This window comes from Mytilus trossulus, chromosome 5 (assembly GCF_036588685.1).
Source record: "Mytilus trossulus isolate FHL-02 chromosome 5, PNRI_Mtr1.1.1.hap1, whole genome shotgun sequence".
NCBI lineage: Eukaryota > Metazoa > Mollusca > Bivalvia > Mytilida > Mytilidae > Mytilus > Mytilus trossulus.
The window spans coordinates 79,647,190-79,670,907 of record NC_086377.1 but is presented as its reverse complement, the minus strand read 5'-3'; the positions used below and the strand labels follow the sequence as shown (position 1 = coordinate 79,670,907).

General features: G+C 30.4%; 1 protein-coding gene across 6 annotated transcripts; it reads right to left on the bottom strand.

Annotated features, from left to right (window-relative positions):
* Positions 1–8,445: 8,445 nt before the first annotated feature.
* Positions 8,446–22,506, bottom strand: LOC134719184 (neurofilament heavy polypeptide-like). Of its 6 annotated transcripts, none has more exons than XM_063582153.1 (11): positions 22,192–22,506; positions 19,608–19,818; positions 18,439–18,528; positions 17,940–17,990; positions 16,733–16,792; positions 16,236–16,565; positions 14,881–14,982; positions 14,532–14,741; positions 11,861–11,953; positions 11,522–11,578; positions 8,446–9,293 (listed from the first exon to the last, which is right to left on the bottom strand). In XM_063582153.1, the coding sequence occupies exons 3-11, from the start codon at positions 18,524–18,526 to the stop codon at positions 9,136–9,138; spliced, it is 1,149 nt and encodes a 382-aa protein (XP_063438223.1). In that variant the 5' UTR covers positions 18,527–18,528; positions 19,608–19,818; positions 22,192–22,506; the 3' UTR covers positions 8,446–9,135. The 6 variants fall into 6 exon arrangements, with proteins under 6 accessions (XP_063438223.1, XP_063438224.1, XP_063438227.1 ...); XM_063582154.1 differs by lacking the exon at positions 22,192–22,506 and adding an exon at positions 21,128–21,236; XM_063582157.1 differs by lacking the exon at positions 11,861–11,953.
* Between the last annotated feature and the right edge of the window lie 1,212 nt (positions 22,507–23,718).

The window sequence follows — 23,718 nt, the reverse complement described above, 5'->3', positions numbered from 1 at the left end:
AAATTATTTGATTTGATTTTATGCCTATGGTTTGTCTATAGTATGTGTTGACACTTTAAAGTAAATGTCTTCTATTATAAGGACTCTATATGAGGTCAAAAGACATGGAACATGGTATTTGAAAAAAACGAGAGAAAGTTTAAATGAAAACCAGACATGAACTCTGGTTACAATTCATATTTTGTTTACATATTTTCATACAAAATAAAACTAGTTATATATAGAGATTAAATAACGTTCAAGTTACCAAGTTTCTCCTCCTCTTCTGGTATGCTTATTTCCCTTGAACACAATTATCATTTATGTGAAGAAAACACGAACAGTTGATATATTGTAATATTACAATAGAGTAAAAACAACTTTGCGCCATTTTGTAATCATAAACAGTCTGCGTCCTTCAAATGCTTTAATTATATTTGATGAATTTATGAAATGTCAAACGTTTACGTGATTTTAACATTTAAAGCGCCTTTATGATTAACATTTTGTCTTTAAAACGCTTGAATAATTGTATCACCTTTAGATTATTTGGTTCTGTAATTATTAATGTTACAGCTTCAATAAAAAAAATATCATTATACATTTCTAATTTTATTTAACTGTTCCGAACTTAAAAGATTCTATAGACACACATTTGTGATATATCAGCTAAGCATGTTCAGATTTAAATGACAATATTTGAGTTAAGAACCTTTCACTTGAGCTTCTCATCAGTATTTACATGAAGATCAATAATAGGAGATTAATGAAAACCAAAACAAATAGATAGATATACACTAAAGTCATGTAAGTATACGTCATCAGTTTGTGTAAACGCCTTGTACTTAATTCAAATTTCAGAAACGTACAGGCATTTTTGTTGCTAAATCCACGAAATGATATATCAGACTATACATTGTTTCCCTACATACTTCAATTCATACAACAATACACTTAGGTTCAATTGTAATCTTTATATTATTGGTGATTAAATTAATCAGGTATTAATAACCAAATATTCAGCTGAAACTTCTACTTAAAGAACCTTCAATTGGTAAGTGACATTCCACATAATAGTTAAATTTGAATATTGTCTATATCGCAAATTCATTTTATTTTGATATTTTAAAACATAACTTAATATGCATTGATATCCAGGTATTTATTTTTATATATTTTATAAATGAGGTACCAAGGATAAGTCTTCTGAATTGTGATAATTTCATTATGACATAATTAATTGTGATGTAATTGGTTGCTTTATTGTGGTGTCCCCACAGCTGGCCTTCGACTATTTTATCTTTTTTGTGTGTTATTTTGGCACTTCAACTGTTTGTTTTGTTTTTTTTACATCCTTAGCTTTCTAATATAAGGTTCTGAGCGTAAATGATGAAGATAAACCCAGAATAGCTTCATTTTTATCACTTTTGCAGCGATTTTTGTTATAAACGGTTATCTTAGTCTGACCCCAGTCACGAACTGTTTTAAAAATGCTATAATATGTAATATGTTAAACAACACGGGCGGAAAATGTAAGGTAAACTTTGTTTGCTATAGTGGACAAAATGATGACGACAGTGCAACGTGTGATTTTGGAGGAAATTACCGATGCTCACGTTTTTATATATAATATGCATGTTTATCACTCTAGTTTGTAGTTCAGAACCTTCCACTTAAGCATGTTTACCTTCTCATCCACTGGAGGTATGACTGAGAATGTCAACCGTTAAAGATAATTGCAAAACAAAACAAATAAAATGATATAAACCATAATAAAAGTTAGTAGCCCAAGCAAACGCTTGCATTCAGTTATACAACTCTACACATAAGTCGACATTTCAAAATTTGGGCATTGACAATTATGAACTCATTTGTGCGCCCTCGCTGAAGCATCCAGAAAAGCACTCTGGGGACACTTTGTTTATGAAATGTAATGGAATTTCTACATGCTATCAATTTTTATTGTATGCATAAAACAAGCCCTTCATTTTTCGGCGAAAGCTTATAACTTTGTGTTATAACTTAATGTCTATAAAGTGAGCTGAAGTTTAATACTGGTATTATATGGCTGATTCACTCGTTGAAATTGATCTTTTTTCTATGGAGAACACTTGGTCTGCTGACAGAAATGATAGGGTCCTGATATTTTGTGTACTTTAATATCCTATACTCTCATTCAAGGTTTATCCTTAACTCGGTCTCAACTTTTGAATAATCTCTTTCAACTGTGTCTCTGAATGTTATTTCTGACTATACAGCTTATATGTATGTTCAACTTGGCGTTTATTTTTGTTGTAGTTCAGTTGTTTTGCTGTTCTATTGTTTTCCTCTTGTAGTTGATTGTTTGGTTTTGGTTTGTAATCCGGATTTGTTTTTATTGTTTAATTAGATTTATGACTATGGCGGTATATTACTGTTGCTTTCAGTACGATTAAAGAGTTTTTTCATGATGAAGGCTATACTGTAATATTCATTTTCTTTGGCTGGATAGTAGATCATTTGGCAATCATTAAACCTTACCCAACTATAAAAGTTATTTCATGTCTAGAGTTTATTACTATGGAAGGAGGAAAATAAGAAATAAAACTGTTATGTTGAGAAACTTTAAAATACCCCAACAAGGAGAGTCTCAGTCCACGTTAATACAAAAATTGAAAAAAGGGCACTGTCTCTTGTCAAATGAGGTAAAAAATTATAAGCAACAAAGCAACAAATTCAACAAGCTAAATGAAACACAATAATACATCAAGACAATAACAAACATTAAAAAGCATAAACCTGGTGGAACTGAAACCATTTTTTTAAATTATGTCCTGTACCAAGTTAAGAATATGTCAGTTGTTTATCAGTTTGTTCGTTTCTATAAACTTTTGTTTTTGACAGGCTATTTGCGATGTTTTTTTACTTAGATTTTTCTTGGAGTTTAGTATTTTTGTTGTTCCTTTATTTCCTTTTAGCGACTGATTCGTATAATCAACAGACCTTGAGTTCTTAAGGATTCATTAAAAATATGGCCATTTCAACATGTTCAAATCCTATTTTTCTGTTTTATTATTTTTAGTATGTTTCTTCTATCAATAAATCAACAACTACTAGAAACTTATATATGATTAAAATAATTTATTAGCATAATAAATACATAACAATAAAATAATGTGATCATGTGATACATGTAAACTATGGAATAACAGAATACCATTAGCCAGGTCTGCCACCTGTTAACTGTTGTTGTCCTACTGGTAAATTACGAAAAGGGCTATTTTTAATAGGACCATGGTAAGGTGTTGCATAGGTACATTCTGAAAGCTGATTAAGTCTTTCATGTCTATACTCAGTGCATCTCAAACAAATGCAAACTGGTAAAATGTGCACTAAATAATGAGCATGACAGGTTTTAAGTTCATGCAATAACCTCATAAAATCTTCTGCACTTATATGTCCCTGTAAATTAACTCCATGTAAATTAAGTAAATAAAACTCATTAATGACAGAACGATACATTGGTTTGATATAAAGCGAATGAATTGCAACAGCATTTTTTGCACTGATTTTTCGTGGCAGAAGCAGTTTAACAAAGTCTGTTTCCAGTTGGAACTTTTCAATCAGTGGAACAAGAAGAGCTGTTTTGCCCTCTCTGCATCTTTTTACTTCACTATTGTCATTTACTAAGCATTTAAATAAAAAGCCTAATGTAAAATTGCGATTATACTCTGATAAAATAATGTCTATTTCTATTACATCATTTTCATTTTGCATTTGCATATAATTATTAACAACATCTAATAAAAACTCACTTCTTTTTAGTGCTAAATGAACTTTGGTCTGGGTTGCAATGGTAACCACACTGGGTTCACCATCATGACCAAAGTTTAAATGAAGAATTAGCTTATTCATGATAGAATTGCAATATCCCTTTTCCTTTTTTTCCCTAACTATTTAATTATAGTTCCCTATTCAGAACAATATTCTTGCCCGCCCCAAAAAGGAAAAAGGATAGAAGCAGATATGTTTTCAAGATGCTTCTACACCATAGCAAACCTTCAGACAATCATGTGGATAGTGTTTTTAAAATACTCTTTGAATGTCCAAACATTTGGTCTTTAATGTGACCCTTGAAGGTTAATCAAGAATCAACAAAATATAGTTTAATATATCCAATTATTTTTAACAATGACAAAATATAAACAGTTTATAACTAATTCTTATAATTCATCATTGCAGTGGGTCAAACAGCATAAAACTTCTATAGGCCACGGTGGACTGAATATAATATATATTAACTAGAGGCTCTAAAGAGCCTGTGTCGCTCACCTTGGTATATGTGAATTAAACATAGGAAGCAGACAGTTCATGAAAACATTGTGTTAAGGTGATTGTGAAGTGTTTGAACATCTTACTTTACTGAACATTTTTTGCTGCTTACAATTATCTGTCTATCATGAACTTGTCCGTGTAGTTTCAGTGGAAAATGTTAGTAAAAATTTACAAATTTTATGAAAAATTAAAAAAATTGATTATAAAGGACAATTACTTCTTAGGGGGTCAATTGACCATTTTTGTCATTTTGACTTATTTTTTGAGTCTTAAATTGCTGTACATTATTGCTGTTTACAGTTTATCTCTATCTATAATAATATTCAAGATAATAACCCAAAAGAGCAAAATTTCCTTAAAATTACCAATTTAGGGGCAGCAACCTAACATCGCGTTGTCCGATTCATCTAAACATTTCAGGGCAGATAGATCTTGACCAGATTAACAATGTTACTACCTGTCAGATTTGCTCTAAATGCTTTGATTTTTGAGTTATAAGCCAAAAACTGCATTTTACCCCTATGTTCTATTTTCAACCGTAGCGACCATATTGGTTGGTTAGCTCGGTAACAAAACACAATTTTTAAACTAGATAGCCTAATAATAATTATGGCTATGTTTGGTAAAATTTGGCTTAGTAGTTTCAGAGAAGAAGATTTTTTTAAAAAGTTTACTTAGATTTACGAAAAAATGGACTATAAAGGGCAATAACTCCTGAAGGGGTCAACTGACCATATGGTTCTCTTGACTAATTTGTAAATCTTACTTTGCTGAACATTTTTGCTATTTACAGTTTATCTCTATCCATAATAATATTCAAGATAATAACCATTATATATATGTTTATTATCCTCCTTCAGGAGAGTATAGATATACAAATGTGGTATAATACAGAGTGTTAATAATAAGAATTTAAATAACGATTTAAATAAAATAAAAGAATAAATAAATATTTATATTAATGAATAATTAAATTGATCATTGAATAAATAGAATAGATAAGTTCAGATGAATCGAAAAATGTCTTTTAAGATTTTTCAGTTGAAATAAATATCAAGTTAACTGTCATATTCCTTAAACAGTAAAATTTCCTTAAAATTAATAATTTAGGGGCAGCAACCCAACAATAGGTTGTCTGATTCATCTGAAAATTTCAGGGCAGATAGATCTTGACCAGATAAACAATTTTACCCATTGTCAGATTTGCTCTAAATGTTTAGTTTTTGAGTAATAACCAAAAACTGCATTTAACCTCCATATTCTATTTTTAGCCGTGGCAGCCATCTTGGTTGGTTGGCCGGGTCAAAAAACACAATTTTCAAACAAGATACATCAATGATGATTGTGGCTATGTATGGATTAATTTGGACCGGTAGTTTCAGAGAAGAAGATTTTTGTAAAAGATCATGGAGATTTACAAAAAATGGTTTAAAATTGACTATAAAGGGCAATAACTCCTAAAGGGTTCAACTGACCTTTTTGATCATGTTGACTTATTTGTAAATCTTACTTTGATGAACATTATTGCTGTTTTCAGTTTATCTCCATCTATAATAATTTTCAAGATAATAACAAAAAACAGTAAAATTTCCTTAAAATTACCAATTTAGGGGCAGCAACCCAACAATGGGTTGTCTGATTCATCTGAAAATGTCAGCGCAGATAGATCTTGACCTGATAAACAATTTTACTCCTTGTCAGATTTGCTCTAAATGCTTTGGTTTTTTGAGTTTTAAGCCAAAAACTGCATTTTACCCCTGTGTTCTATTTTTTGCCATGCCGGCCATCTTGGTTGGTTGGTCAGGTCAAAAAACACAAATTTTAAACTAGATACATCAATGATAATTGTGGCCAAGTTTGGTTTAATTTGGCCCAGTAGTTTTAGAGGAGAAGATTTTTGTAAAAGTTAACAACGACGGACGACAGACGACGGACGCCAAGTGATGAGAAAAGCTCACTTGGCCTTTTAGGCCAGGTGAGCTTAAAACATGCTATGAAAACATATTTTGCCAACAAGAATCGTGAAGCAATACAAATAATTCTAAAACTTTCTGATCACTGTGCTCTAAAATTACATTCTGAGTTTATTTTTGTTTTAGTCAGAAAAATTTAAATGTATTTGCAGCTTTATTTTAATTCATTTTAAAATTTTGTAAAGTTTAAACCATTTTTAAGCAATGTATTGTACATGTTATACTATGTTTGAGGTATTTTTGTACAGTGCATAACAAGCCTTTTTTGCAATTATATACAAGTTATAACATGTACAATATTTCTGTACATGATATAACATGTACAAAATTGCAATTTGAATACAACATATAGAAATATTTACATGATTTATGTACATATATATACAAAAAAATATCCTTATTACTTTTGATTCATTTTTTATCATTGTTTCAGATGTTAAAATATATATTTCTTAATCAATTTTGTTTTTAAATTTAACACTGTAGCATTTATTTCTCATCCTAGCTGTACTCTAACATTATAATGACTTGGACACGTAAAAACTTACTCTTTCATTCAATCCAATAAAGAGACAATTATGAGCATAATCTCTTCATCCTGGCTGAACGCTTACAGTATGAAGATCATTAAACACAAGTGTTTGTCTTTTATCCAATTCAATAATTAAACAACTTGTATATCCAAGCAGAATGATGAAGTAAAAGGATTATATCTATATACATTATGGTTCATATTATAGGTAAAGAAAAATAAAGTTAAAGATGCATGATGCGTGAATATTTTGACATTTATGTTGCAAAAGAATATCCACCAATTCTGAAGGTCCACAAAAAAACTGATAATGTAACAGAACATGGAATAAATAAAGAAACTATACCTATTCACAGAAACTTAATACATTGTTTATATAAACAAACAACAACAATAAAATATTAAAGTCACAAGATAGTCTTTATTATATCATTATCCTCACTGTAACTAAAAATAACTATAAGGTTCAATCTCTTTCAGTGTATCTATAACTTTCCTACTTTTCTCATATTAAAGATAAAAACTCTTTGATTCAATCCAATAAGGAGACAATTTTGGGCATAATCTCTTCATCCTGGCTGAACGCTAACAGTATGAAGATCATTAAACACAAGTATTTGTTTGTTTTTTTATTCAATTTGAAAATTTGACAAGTTTGCTATCCAAGAGAATGATTAAGTAAAAGTATTATATATATATATCATTGCAAAAATCAAGGTCATCTTTGACTTGAATTTTCTTTATATATATTAAGTTCTTGCTAAAAAAATCAGACTCAAGCAAAACTTTACTGAATTTGAACTTATGAAGTTGTAACTTTTCGGATATGTCCCTGTTATACACATGGAAACTTTTTTCTCAAGCTTCTTATACTATATACATGTTATAGGGGTGTATACAATACACAGTGAAAAAACAGTACTCATAATTATGATTTTTTTTGTGCATAAATGAATAAATATGAACTTAATGGAAAGAACTGTGTAATACACTCTTTTGTTTGCAATGCAGACTCATTTACTCTATGAAAAAATAATATTGAAAATTTGCAGACATAACAAACATTTACACTTAGTCTATCTTTTGAAAAATTGAAAAAACTTTAGATAAATAATATTGTAAATTCAAGTCAAACAGAACTAATATACATCCATGTGTTCTCTTTCCTGATTTTTATTGTTTGCTTTGCATTTGCTTTGTATTTGGTCAAACTTATGGTAAAGTTGCATAACATAAAAAAGTTCTGCTGTCATAGAACTGCATGACTAAACTTAAGGTCACAATATTTTCTTGAAGGGATTTTGTTATATATTAATATATTTACTTATATTCTTACTTCACAGGCTTTTTTTACTTTTCCTATTATCGATTTTCATCAATAAGACAAAAAAAAATTACAACATTTTGCAATACCATAGTTTTATCATAAGTAGATATACATTCAACTTATTTGAAATATGACACAAAGTATCCTGAATTTGTTGTTTCATATCAGACGAACTTATTTAAATCTTAAAGGGACACTAGCTACAAGATATATAAAAAAACAATTATGCTAAAATCATTGATAATGAATTATTCACTTGCAAGTGAATAATTCAACCTCATTGAATTTGTATTAATGTGATCTTCAATTTAACTCCTTAGCTTGAAATGGATAACACATGAATTGAATGTGTAAAATTATTTAAAGGAAAAGAATATCAACATTGAAAGTGAAACAAAGGTAAATCAATTAATTGACTGATTTGATCCACAGAAAAAAAACCGATGATAAACATTAATTTTTCATCTACTGTGGATTCATTATTATTCGTTGGATATCAATTTTCGTGGATTTCGTGGGAACAGACGAACCACGAAATTAAATGTTCAACGAATACCAAATTTTCTATTGGCTTGTATGCAGATTTCTCCAAAACCACGAAATTAAATATCCACGAACATGTAAGTTTTCCTCAATCCACGAAAAATTGGTACCCACGAAAATAAACAAATCCACAGTATAATATAAAATTAACTAGACCTAGAATAATCCAAGAGCATGAATTTGCTTGATCTATTTATATCTATATTTATGTTTACATCGCTTATATGCTCATTGAATGACTTTAGAGGTCAACTCAATAATTAATTAGATGGCGGTCTAGACTGAGAACACACGAAATGAAGCTATGTAATTTTATACCGTGTCCTCTTAATATTTATTGTAGACTTTTAATAGGTTGGATAAATGTTAACATTATTCATTATTATAAATCAAATACTAGAAATTAAGTAAAATCGGTGAACATGAATTTGACAGCTAGTGCCCCTTTAACATTTAACATTTTTTTTTTACAAGTTCTTTACACATATCTTCCTTCTTTTTCTTTTTTTCTCTGTCTTGTTTACATATGTTTTCAAGTTTTTAATAGTACCAATATCAGTCAGTCTTACTGTACACTTCTTGGATTCTGCTGTATATATTTTCTTATTTCCTGATCTTTTTCTGCCTACAAAACATCAACTTATGTTACTAACTAAAAAGACTATTATTATGCAAATACATTGCTTTTAAAACTAGAGGCTCTAAAGAGCCTGTGTCGCTCACCTTGGTCTGTGTGAATATTAAACAAAGGACGCAGATGGATTCATGACAAAATTGTGTTTTGGTGATGATGATGTGTTTGTACATCTTAATTTACTGAACATTCTAGCTGCTTACAATTATCTCTATCTATAATTAACTTGGCCCAGTAGTTTCAGAGGAGAATATTTTTGTAAAAGATTACTAAGATTTACAAAAAAATGGTTAAAACTTGACTATAAAGGGCAATAACTCCTAAAGAGGTCAACTGACAATTTCAGTCATATTGACTTATTCATAGATCTTACTTTGACAGCATTTATTGTATTTTAAAGTTTATCTCTATCTATAATAATATTCAAGATAATAACCAATAACAGCAAAATTTCCTTAAAATTACCAGTTCAGGGGCAGCAACCCAACAACAGGTTGTCCAATTCATCTGAAAATTGCCGGGCAGATAGATTTTGACCTGATAAACAATTCTACTTCTGTCAGATTTGCTTTAAATGCTTTGGTTTTTGAGTTATGAGCCAAAAACTGAATTTTACCCCTATGTTCTATTTTTAGCTGTGGAGGCCATCTTAATTGTTTGACTGGGTCACGCCACACATTTTTACAACTCAATACCCAAATGATGATTGTGGCCAAGTTTGGTTTAATTTGGCTAGGTAGTATCAGAGGAGCAGATTTTTGTAAAAGATTAAGATTTACGAAAAATTGTTAAAAATTTACTATAAAGGACAATACCTCCTATTGCTGTTTACAGTTTATCTCTATCTATAATAATATTCAAGATAATAACTAAGAACAGCAAAATTTCCTTAAAATGACCAATTCAGGGGCAGCAACCCAACAACAGGTTGTCCCATTCATCTGAAAATTTCAGGGCAGATAGATTTTGACCTGATAAACAATTTTATTTCATGTCAAATGGCTCTTAATGCTTTGGTTTTTGAGTTATAAGCCAAAAACTGCATTTTACCCCTATGTTCTATTTTTAGCTGTGGTGGCCATCTTGGTTTGTTGGCCAGGTCACGCCACTCAATTTTTAAACTAAATACCCCAATGATAGTTGTAGCCAAGTTCGGTTTAGTTTGGCCCAGTTGTTTCAGAGGAGAAGATTTTTGTAAAAGATTACTAAGATTTACGAAAAATGGTAAAAAATTGTCTATAAAGGGCAATCACTCCTTAAGGGGTCAACTGACAATTTCGGTCATGTTGACTTATTTGTAAATCTTACTTTGCTGAACATTGTTGCTGTTTACCGTTTATCTCTGAATTTACCCCTATGTCCTTGTTTTAGCCATGGCGGCCATCTTGGTTGGTTGACTGGGTCACTGGACACAATTTTTAAACTAGAAACTAGATACCCTAATAATGAATTTGGCAATGTTTGTTTAAATTTGGCCAAGCAGTTTCAGAGGAGAAGATTTTTGTAAAAGTTAAATTAGATGTTGTTAATAAAAGTTAATGACGACGGACACCAAGTGATGAGAAAAGCTCACTTGGCCCTTCGGGCCAGGTGAGCTAAAAATAACACTTTCTTAATAACTCACATGAAAAGAAAATACTTCTGACTTTGATTTATATTCAATATAGGGTAAAATAACAATAAGTTTGTAATAAAATATATTATTTTTTTCAAATGAGGATTTGCATATCTTTTTGTTTCTTTTACTCCTATCTTTCGATCTATTGTGCATAATTTTAATAAATGTCAAAATGCCTCTTATTATATTTCATTCATTTGGTAAGTTCAAAATGTATATGTTTCAATAATAATAATATTGCAAGTACATTTAACAATAATAAATTTCCAAAAAAGCTCAGAAGTAAAAGTAACATCTCAAATATAAAGAGAAATGTGTTGGTTTTTTTATTTTTTTATTTTAAAAGCATCTAGGGCTATATCATAACCATCTTTGCTTTCAAGGGGTTAAATATCAGCATGAATCAACAATATATCAATAGCTAGTAGTGAATGTATATATATAATATAAGGTCAATGACAGAAAAATAAAAAAAAAAATATATGAGGCTGAAAAGTTGGGGAAAGGTGGAGTTTTAAAGAACTATTAAATGTATACTAAATTATACGAGGGGAATGTGAGGTTTTAACCAACTATTATTTTATACTAAATGATTTCTCACCTATTTCGGATTTTTTATCTTTTGTCGATGAATGATTAATAAGTCCTGTAATTGCATCTGAAATGAAAATAAGGATTTAAAAAAAAAATTAATTCATTCTAACCTTCCCTGAAATATTTGTATGGAATTAATACAATTAAAACTATTTTAAATGTGCATTATAAAGATAAAACTTCTTTTCACAAACTGTTATCATCCTTTTCAAAATCTGAATAAAATTCTTTTATCAGTCAAAAGTATACAAGTTGCAGTTCAGACTGTAAATAAGATTTAAAAGACAAACTGTGAACAAATAATATTTGGACTGATATAAAGTTGTAAAAACTTTAGATTATTTACCCTTTTTAGTATTTTTACCAATCCTTTCATATTCTCCAGTAGTTTCACTGGTCCTTTCTAAATTTGGGCAAACATCTATTGGATTATTTAAATCTGGAAAATTAAAAGGTTAAATACAATAACAATGTAAATGAAAAAGGAGAAGACCAAGGTTATTCCACCAGGGATGATTCTAGGTGTTTTCAAATGGGTCCCTTAAACATCAAATTGGGAATTTTTTTTAGAATAAAATCTAAGAGGAAATAACTTTGTTTTCCTGTAAAAACGGAAAATGTATATCATTAAGTTTAACCTTTACACTGATGTTCATGTAAGTTGTAACATTTTGAATAATTCTGGATGGGCTACTGTAATTACATGAATATTATTGAACATGAGGCACTAAGTCTATCATCTTAGCTATAGTTGCATAGGCCTATTACAAAAATATTTCAGCTAACATAAATAAACCACTGAAAAAAATCATTCATCGGGTCGCAAATCTCTGTTTTACTGTCTACTTTGTAACAATTGACGGTGGCAACTCTTCAACTACAGTACTGTTATTCCTAATGTAACAGAAAGTAAAAAAAAATATTGTTTTCTCTCATAAAAGTTGTACCTTTGTTTCCTGAATGATGTTTATGAATGATATAGTGTTGTGCATCATAGATGGAATGTCAGAACTGACAGATAGATTGAAAATGTCTTTATATGTCAAGCTAAGATATGAAGTTAATTCATCTCTCACTTCCTCAGATATGCCTCTAGTGATGTCAACATAATGGTTAAACAGGCTATCTCCAACTTTTGGCAATGATTTAAATGGCTTATAATTCTGCAGATACTCTATAATTTCAGCTTTCATTTCTTTAGCCTTTATAACTAAGGAGATGGGCATACCTGAGGAAATATTTTCCATTTACTTCAATTAAAATAAATAAAAAAAGGATATAGGAACATGTAAGCTGTCTTACTGTGAATTCATTTATTTTCGTGGATACCAGTTTTCTTGGATTGTGGAAAAATTGTGCTTTCTAGTATATTTGATTTCATGGTTTTTATTATGTGTTGAAACAAACCTATATAAAATTCCTACTTCGTTGAGTATTCAAATTTGTGGTTCACCTACACCCACGTTATCCACAAAAATTGGTATCCCACGAAAATCAATAAATCCACAGAATCTTAAAATATAAGCAAATAAATTGTTCCTCCTATTTTAATTGCATACAGTTTAATATCTCATTTCAAATTCACTCATTTGACTCATGTGTAGATCTTACTTTGCTGAACATTTTTTGCTGTAACATTTTATCTCTATATATCTCAAAAAAAATTGAAGATAATAACCAAAAACAATGAAATTCCCTAAAAAAATAACTATTTCGGAACAGTAACCTGACAATGGGTTGTTGGATATGTCTGAAAATTACAAGGCCTATAGATCTTAACCTGATAATTACTTTAACAACAACAACTTGAGTTTTACTCTAACAGCTTTTGTCTTTGAGATATTAGTCAAAAACTGCAATTAACCCCTATGTTCTACTTTTACAACATCAGACTTCATTGATGAAGGATCAAATCCCTGGATAATATTTATACAAACAAGATACCCTAAGGAAAATTCAAGTACAGTTCAGTTCATATTGGTCTAGTAGCTTCAGAGAAGATGATTTTTGAAAAAAATACTTCCTACAAAAAAATTGTCTTTCCAGGTGAATAACTCCTGAAGAGGTCAATTTACCATTCTAATGCAATTTTTATGTAACATTTATTTTTTCATTGGATAAAAGCCATCGTATTATTTCTTTTTATAATGCATTAGAATCAGAATAACAGTACTGAAGTTGAAGAGTTGCCACCATAAATTTTGATTTGACTGTCTCAAATAACCGTTTTACTGGCTCCCTTACGCGTTGCAGTAAAACTGGATTTGCAACTGTCAAATCGACAATTGACTGTGGCAACTCTTCAACCACAGTACTATTATTCCTTAATTTCACCAACAAACGACAACCACTAAACAACAGCCTCTTGACTAAGGACAGGTGCATATAATAAATGCAACAGGTTTGAATGTTTTAACAGATGCCAACCTTTACCATAACCTTATTAACAATAGTATAACATTACAACATGAAAAGACGCACTAAAAAATATTAATTGAAAATGGCATAATTCTATTGAAAAGACACCAATTTCACAAAAACCACTAAACTATGTTCTTTTTCTTAGCAACAGCATCAAGATTTGTTGATGAATCAAATCATCAATTAAAATTTATAAACTATATACCCTAAGGAACATTCACTTTAAGTTATTTTGAAGTATTTGATAGTTATCAAAAGTACCAGGATTATAATTTTATACGCCAGACGCGCGTTTCGTCTACATAAGACTCATCAGTGACGCTCAGATCAAAATAGTTAAAAAGCCGAATAAATACAAAGTTGAAGAGCATTTAAGGATCCAAAATTCCAAAATTAATTTCAGAACAGAAGATTTTTGAAATAATTCATGAGGATTATAGCAAGTGATGGCATAAGCTCAAATGACTATCTGGATCAAAAACTAAATTTCAGGATTTTGAATGGTTAAAGTAATGGTATTAACTTTCATTGTCCCCTATGTTAGCTTCCTCTTTTTAATGGTAATAGGTATATAACATATTTATATTATCACTCACCTTTTATTGCTTTTAATGGAGAACTATCTTCACTTGTAAGGGATTTCCTAGCTTTTAATGGAGAACTATCTTCACTTGTAAGGGATTTCCTAGCTTTTAATGGAGAACTATCTTCACTTGTAAGGGATTTCCTAGCTTTTAATGGAAAACTATCTTCATTTGTAAAGGATTTCCTAGCTTTTAATGAAGAATTATCCACACTTCTTTTTCCTATAAAGAAATTAATTGTAAAGTGTTAGAAGTAAGTGTTACGAAGAAACTTGTGTGTTCTTTTTTAAGTCAGCTTACTACACAGTTATGTCTAGAACAGAAAAAATATATCAACATACAAAATATAGAAAATACCTACCATTTCTTGCTTTATATGGAGAACTGTCTTTGCTATTTAAGGATTTCCTAGCTTTTAATGGAGATCTGTCATCACTATCAAAGGATTTCTTATCTCTACTACCTACAATTATGTCATAGATTATTGTTAAACCTTAATTGTATCAATAAGTGTGTCTGCATAAACTGTTTCTTAAATTACTTAAAATGTTAATATTTATATGTTGTATCCTGTAAGAACAATGAAATTAGGCCTATTGTGTTTTATTTTTGCACTATCAATTCCAAGTTTACTTTCCATAGCAGTCACTAAGACTCAGAGTGAGAGAAAGTATATTCCACTTCGTATCTTATCACCTATTTTCCTACATTAGTTCTAGGAGGAACCCCATTCCTAACTCTTTAAATATTTAATTTTCTGTGAGTCAGTGATCATGACTCCTTTCCGTACACATTTATTGGTTCAAATTGCGATCGTTTTAAATAAAATACAACATTTATTGACAGAACGAGCTAATACTGGACATGTCGTTTGATTCAACATTTAAGAAAGTGAGACAACTCGAAACGATAATATGGAAGACTCCATTTTGCCTGATGTTCTATGATGATGACTACATTCATTTTTTTTAAATGATGCATATGATTTAAAGAAATGCAACAACAATAACCCTCAATAGCAGACATTCATAGAAAAGATCCCATGAGTTATAAATTAATTGATTGGGGAATCTAGAGCTAAAACCCCTTGAAGTCAAGAAATCTATACGCATGCGCATAATTACCAAATCAAACCTTTGAGCAAGGTGGTATATTAAATGTTAAGTAAACGACCTAGATGGTTCTCTATTTCTTTATGGAATTACAATGATTTTAAATATCAGTTTCATAACAGTAACATATAAGAAAAACTCCACTTCATTTCTTATATGACAAAAATAGATGTATCGGAATTCAGAGAACTCTCGTATTTTATCAAAACTGGGATTCCCTCTGACGTGTTTCTAAATTTATAAAAACATTCAATATAAATACTGCTTAATTCTGATTTTTCGTGTTGTTAAAAACACACATATAAGTCAATGGAATTATCAAACATGAAGATTATGAAAAGAATATTATAGGAAAGTTGTTTTAGTTCAATCCCTTTGTTTGTTTTTATATAAGTATAAGTCTACAGATTGCTTGAAAGCAATTGTATCAAAAAAAAAACCTCACCTTTACAAAGCTCCACATCAAAAATAAAATTATTTCTTTTCATAAAAGCCATGAAAACTTTGACAAAAATTAAACAACAAAGTCTTTTGGACTGACAGACTGACAGTTACCAGTTCAGCAACTATGTCGACAGGTAAAATATAACATATTATCACTCACCTTTTATTGCTTTTAATGGAGAACTGTCCTTGCTTGTAAAGGATGTCCTAGCAATTAATGGAGAACTGTCCTCAGTTGTAAAGGATTTCCTAGCTTTTAATGGAGAACTATCTTCACTTGTAAGGGATTTCCTAGCTTTTAATGGAGAACTATCCTCACTTGTAAAGGATTTCCTAGCTTTTAATGGAGAATTGTCCTCACTTGTAAAGGATTTCCTAGCTTTCCTAGCTTTCAATGGAGAACTGTCCTCACTTGTAAAGGATTTCCTAGCTTTCCTAGCTTTTAATGGAGAAAATTCCTCACTTGTAAAGGAATATACACTTCTTTTTTCTATAAAGTAATTAATTATAAGATGTTAGAAGTGACTTGTTAAGATGAAATGCTTCTGGCATGCAACATAATAAGCCTGATACATGCATAATTGAGTAGGAAATTTGTAGATGTGTAGAACAACAGCAATAAGTATTTTTAAATACAAAAAATATCAAAATACCTACCTTTTCTTGCTTTAAATGGAGATCTGTCATCACTATCAAAGGATTTCTTATCTTTTTTACCTAGAATTATGTCATAGAACTTTTTTTTATACCTTGGTTATCTATAAAAGAACTTAAGTTAAGTGAGCAGGATCACATACTCCACATCCCTATATTGTCACTAGGCAAACAAAATATAAATCTATTAATTTCATCCAAGTCCCCCCCCCCCCCCCCCCCCTGACAAAGTGGTCCACCTTAACCGATATCCAGCACTTCATTGAAATTTATAGGAAATCCAACCAACAAAAAATAAATGTGCTTTCTACATGTTCTAGGCATAAAGCAGAAAGTCCCCCTCCTGAACAAAAAATACCCCTCTACAGATTTATCTAAAAATCAATCCTATCGAAGCTTTTATGGTACCCAACACTTTATTTATGTAAAGAAGAAAATCACACCAGAAATGAAGGCAGCATCCAGACGATGATTTTTATCCAGTCCCCTCGTGACAAAAGCTTCCTTCCTCTTATTTCTGTCAATAACAATCCCATCCAAGCTTTTTTGTTTACAGATGGCGACAGACAAAAAGAGAGATGGACCAGTCAAAAACATTTTACCTTTCGTAATTTAAGTTGCATAGGGTATAAAAAATGTGTATAAATAAACTGCTTAAATTGTTAGTATTCTTTGTTATATCATATCTCCCCAGGTTGGCATAAACATTTTTCACAAATATTGAAACAAGATATCTACAGAAACAAGAGGATCATGAAAGCCTGAAATCACTCACCTCTAATTTTTTTTGGTGCAGATTTTTTATCAATGATTATATATAATTCATGATGCCTTAAGTACAATTAAATACATTTTCAAAAATGCTATTTCATTTTTCTGCCAAAAAGCTAAAAAAATATATTAAAATCATCTTTTAAGAGAAAAAAATGGAATAAGAGGTGAATTTTCAAATTTCAACTTACACAAATGAACAACCTATCTGGTTTTATACTAAATCGATACAAATATAAAAAGTAAATAATATACTATGCAGAGTTAACATCTTGCACTATCAATGTTACTGGAGCATATTGATAAATATTTAAGATGGTTCAGACTTATCTGTAGAACCCAAACTGTATTATGTCCAAAGAAATACTTGTGCAGTAGAAAACAGCACTAATCAGACCATTATAAATTAAAATACTAACACAAGTCAAGAATTACTTACTTGATTTAATCTGGTCTGATGTCCTTTTTGAAAACTTTTTAAATATTCTTCCTACAAATTTTTTTTAAAAGTGCTTGAATAAGCTTTATCCTTAAAACAATGGTGACGTTATTACAAAGTCTTAACATAATGTCACAAAGTCTTCATAACTTCCTACATTTTAAAGATTTTGCTTATTGTTGAAGGCCAAACAGTAACCAATAGTAGTTTACATCTATGCAAATTGGTCTCTAGCTCATTGTTGTCTCCTTGAAAATCTTTTACACATTTTATATTTTCATAAATTAACTTATTGGAAATAAAATCAATTTGCTCTTAGGTCCATGGCCATTTACCCAGTCAAAAGTCAACTTTATAATGATGTCAAACTTGAACTCGTAGAGAGCTTATTTAATACTTGTTCAATGTCGTAACTGGGTTTGGTACCAATGACAATTATTCCACATATACGTACTTACGTTCAGATGTTTTTTTCAATATTCATTAATATGAAACTCACCTTCAACTGGACCTATTAAAGCTTTGCCTTTTCTTGTTTGGCATGGAGAAATCTTATCATAATACTTCTGAGTGTTACTAATATACATATCTAAAACATAAATTAGAGGCTCTAAAGACCCTGTGTCGCTCACCTTAGTCTATGAAGGACACAGATGGATTCATGACAAAATTGTGTTTGAAGATCTTACTTGACTGAACATTCTTGTTACTTACAATTTTTCTATCTATAATAAACTTGGCCCTTTAGATAGAAAGGAAAGTATTTTGTAAACCAATTTACCAAATTAATGAAAATTGTTAAAAATTTACTATAAAGGGCAATAACTCTTTCAGAGGTCAACTGACCATTTTGGTCATGTTGACTTATTTGTAGATCTTACTTTGCTGAACATTTATGCTGTTTACAATTTATCTCTATTTATAACAATATTCAAGATAATAACCAAAAAAGGCATTTTTTTCAAATTACCAATTGAGGGGGAGGCAACCCAACAATCATTTCTCCAAATCATCTGAAAATTTCAGGGAAAATAGATATTGACTAGATACCAATTCAATCCTTTGTCAGATTTGTTCTAAATGCTTTATTTTCGGAGTTATAATCTTCATTTTACCCCATGTGTTCTATTTTTAGCCATGGCGGCCATCTTGATTGGTTGGCTTGGTCACTGCACACATTTTTTTTTCAAAAAATTACCCCAATAATGATTGTGGCTAAGTTTGGTTAAATTTGACTCAGTAGTTTCAGAGGAGAAGATTTTTGTAAAAGTTAACAACGATGTCGACGGAGACGAACAAAGGACGAGGAACGCCAAGTGATGAGAAAAGCTCACTTGGCCTTGTGGGCCAGGTGAGCTAAAAAAGCAATGAAAATTCTTTGATTGCAGCAGTTAAGTTAAAATTTAACCTTAAATAGTGACAAACGTTAATGACTGATGAATAAAACTGAAAGTGCAATGCAATGTGATATATGTGGAAATGCCAATGTAAAAAAAAACCTGCATGTTTAACCCAGCCACATTATCTATGCATGTGCCTATCCCAAGTCAGGAGCCTGTAATCAGTGGTTTGTTTATGTGTTACATATTTGTTTTTTGTTCATTTTTATATTTAAATAAGGTTGTTAGTTTTCTATTTTTAATATTCAGACTTGTTACATTTGTGTACCTTCTAATACTTTGAGAGTATTTAAAACAAGCTGCCATGCATCTTTACTAAAGTAGGTCTTCGCTGAAGTTTGTGTTTCAGGACATATTAAACAGAATATCTGTATGACTCAACAGATTTTCTGGCTTTGTTTCCACTTCTTCTTCAATCACAAACAGTACAGACTGTGCTCTTAAAACAGCATCTAGATCAGCCATATGATGTAAAAAGCCTGAAAAATTAAGATCTAACTATGTAGTTGAAACTTTTAATAAAATTTAGAAAAAGAGGCCATCAATAGGATGTGCTATTTCAAACCAACACTGAATTCAAAAGTCCTCCAGGGGCAGGTAGGAAAAAGTGGATATGACATTTGAAATCATGCAAATGGTTTAATCATTCAAAACAAATAAAACTTAACCTTAAATTGTGAAAAAAACGTTAATGACTGATGAATGAAACTGAAAGTGCAATGCAATGTGATATATGTGGAAATGCCAATGTAAAAAAAACTTTGCATGTTTAACCCAGCCACATTATCTATGCATGTGCCTATCCCAAGTCAGGAGCCTGTAATCAGTGGTTGTCGTTTCGTTTGTTTATGTGTTACATATTTGTTTTTTGTTCATTATTATATTTAAATAAGGTCATTAGTTTTCTTGTTTGAATTGTTTTACATTAATATTGTCATATCGGGGCCTTTTATAGCTGACTATGCAGTATTGGCTTTGCTCATTGTTGAAGCCCATATTTTTGTCTCTTGTGGACAGTTGTCTGATTGTCAATCATACCACATCTTCTTCTTTTTTTTTATATATAACAATATCATTAGTGGTTCCCCTTTAGCAGCTTATATCTACAGTTTTCACATTTGAAATAAGTTTCTTTGAAGAATATTATACTTTTTCACATAAAAATAGACTGTCCATTTCAAACATACTTTTTAAGACAACTAATTTCTTTCAATGGCCACTTTTGTCCTAGCTTACAAAATTGGAATCAACCATATTTCCTATTTTCAATCATTTGGTTTGACCTTATGGTTGTACAGTCACAAACAAACTAAAATTGGAAGAACAAGGATGTGTCCAAATTACACGGATGCCCCACTCGCACTATAATTTTCCATGTTCAATGGACCATGAAATTGGGTAAAAAATCTAATGTGGCATAAAAATTAGGAATATCATACCATAGGAAACATGTGTACTAAGTTTCAAGTTGATTGGACTTCAACATCATCAAAAACTACCTTGACCGAAAAATTTAACCTGAAACTCACACTTTCATTTTCAATATCTCAACACCATAACTCCTGAATTGTTAAGGTAAAATTGCCTCTATTGAACTAGACATCCATTTTGTCATCAGTAGCAACATTTTTGAAAGAAACTTTTTTTTTGGTCAAATGTATTACATTTAAGAGACATTTATAAACTTAAACAATCTATTCTTTTTAAACTAACAAAAGTAATGGGAATTGTATCATATAAAATCTGCTTCAATGGTTTCAAGTTCAATGTTCAGTTGAATAACATTACCTTTGTCTATCAAGGTGATCTTTCTACTTTTTGTTCAGCAGATCTTTTTAACAGCATCTTTTATTTTATACATTTCTATTTTAACTTTCATGCATATGTTACAAGGATTTATATTCTTTGTCTAAAAGATCAAAAGTATTATAAGGTAAATGAGATTTTTCAATCAGATATGACAAGGTTTTGGATTTGAATAGCCTGCATCACTCATCTGTAATATTTTGAGTATCAATGATAATATTTTTGCTATTTAATGATTACAAATATGCACACGATGTTTTCATTTTCTTGAAATTATAGTTTTAACAAATGAAAAGGAACATTTGTCGAACGGCAAATCATTAGAATTGTTTTTGACAAATGTTGGAATTAAAATAGCTACACTTTAACATGTCAGTGTTGCAAATATTGAAAGACAATTATCCACGCATGACTGAAGGAACATGGGCTAAACAATCTCTATAGAAAAGAGATGTGCCAATGCTAATACAACTACTGGTCTGAGAACACAATTAATTCGTAGTGCATTTCTTTTAGAACATAGATGAAAATTGAAAAAATCCCACCTGCGCTTTCTCAATGAAATTTTTACAGGTTGTTGTACTACTTTTGGGACAAATTATATCAAAATTATAGAAAACTTCATCGCCTCTCATATGGACAATTTTGTGTTTAGGGTGTCTTAAAATCTTTTAACAGCTTCCAAATTGCTAATTTTTAACCTTTTTTCAGCTGGACCAAATCACTACTTTCTTGTAAAATTCTGGACCCAAATTTTTTACAGTGTAATTTCACCCCCTACTTACAATTTGAGGCATTAAACATGGAGAAATAAACTTGGAAGGGGTATAAAAATTATTGGCAAGTAACCCACTGTTAACACTAGGGACTATATTAATCAAGGGACGACAATTGTGGTCTCGGACCTACTTACCAAATCCCATTGACTTATCACAAGTAGTTGCCTTTAAACAAATCTAAACACAAACTAATACATGTAAACTAAGCAAAATTTCAAAGTCAATATTCTTCTGACAGAAATAAAAGAGAAGCAAAAACAGACAAACCTGAATCAAAGTTGGATGGTCTGTGTATCAAAGTGCATGTAATAGTGACATGAATTAGACTTGGTACATGTACATCAAGGTGTTGCAAGGTGATTGGATGAACATTTTCACATAAATATTTTAGGATTGATGATCTTTGCTCCTAAGTAAAATTCCTAGTTTTATCAGCATAGTCTTCACAACTATTCGCGGGGTCTCCTACTTTTGGCATTTATTTAATGTAGTTGAACAATTTTGAATATATTTCAAAATATCGAGATGCATATTGCTTCTATCCAGCATTAATTTTGAAAATTCGCCTTTAGTAAATTTCTGTGCTTGATCTGACGTTTTTTCGGGACAACATATTAAGAGGTTTTTGTGTTGTTTGTCCTTTGTTGATGAGTTTCATCAATCTTTTGTACATTAGTTGATTTTGTTTCAGAATTGTCTTTTCTTTTAGGAGGTTCCTCTTTACATAAATTTCTGATGATTTCCCCCTACAAATAAATTTAGATCTTTAGATATATTAAAATTGTAGAAAAAAATTTAGAAACGTTAAATGGGACAAACATTATAATGATAGTTTATGACTGAATATAGATCTTTACAAATCTTTAGGTTGTAATAGTGATGTTGGGTTTCCTCTCTTCTTCATTCAAACCCACATACAAGTTTATAGATAACACTTACAGGTTACATCTTCATACTCTGAACATAATGCAAATCATCTGAGAAATAAATATTGTTGAAGCGCAGCAAAATGTGAAGTATACATTGTATCAACAGAATTTATGAGAAAGTTTTAAGTTTTAAGAATTTTCAATTATGAAAATAATGCAAAGTTCATTTCTGTAATCTGAATGTTATTCTTCTCTTGTGTGATTTTTTCATAATGTTGAGCTTCAATATACATAATATATAGATTTGAAAACAATATCTACATTTATTTCAGTGTTTTTGTTTTTTACTCTGTAAATGTTATATAATAACAATTTCTTACATATTTAAAGAGGTTAACATCGTAAGCTGTAGGACTGTTTTTTCCTGAGGCCCATAAGAATATACATGTATTACTTAGGTGTACACACATTTTTATATCAATTTGTAGTCCTTATTCAGCTCTTTCATTTCAAAGATTAGTGCAAGAAAACTTTAAAGTTCATACCAAACTACATGTACATTATCATATCATTCACACTACCTTGGCAGCTATTTTAATTACTTTATTCTGCCATTAGCACGAACATTGCTTGAGGTAGATGTGCAGAGCTCACAATTTTTCACATTCACACTGTTATCATTTGTCACTGTACATGTACAATTTATAGCCTCTGAAAAAAAAATCTATAGTATTATCATTTACATCTACTTTACATACCTAGTACGCACATACAAATATTTTGAACATAGACTAGCTGAATATATAAAATATACACATAACCGTCACACTATAAAAGATAAACATGATAAAGACATTGATGGACATCCATCTCTTAGTTAGGGTTTATTTTATCGGCTTCGGTAAAAAAGCGATTTGTATAGAGT

What these genes read in the sequence shown, in the direction of transcription:
- LOC134719184 (XM_063582153.1), bottom strand. Translation starts at nt 18,526, where the DNA reads ATGTATATTAGTAACACTCAGAAGTATTATGATAAGATTTCTCCATGC. An exon ending in ATCAGACCAGATTAAATCAA is followed by an intron (nt 16,793 to 17,939) that starts GTAAGTAATTCT and finishes ACATAATTCTAG; the next exon opens with GTAAAAAAGATAAGAAATCC. An exon ending in TCCATTAAAAGCAATAAAAG is followed by an intron (nt 14,983 to 16,235) that starts GTGAGTGATAAT and finishes ACATAATTGTAG; the next exon opens with GTAGTAGAGATAAGAAATCC.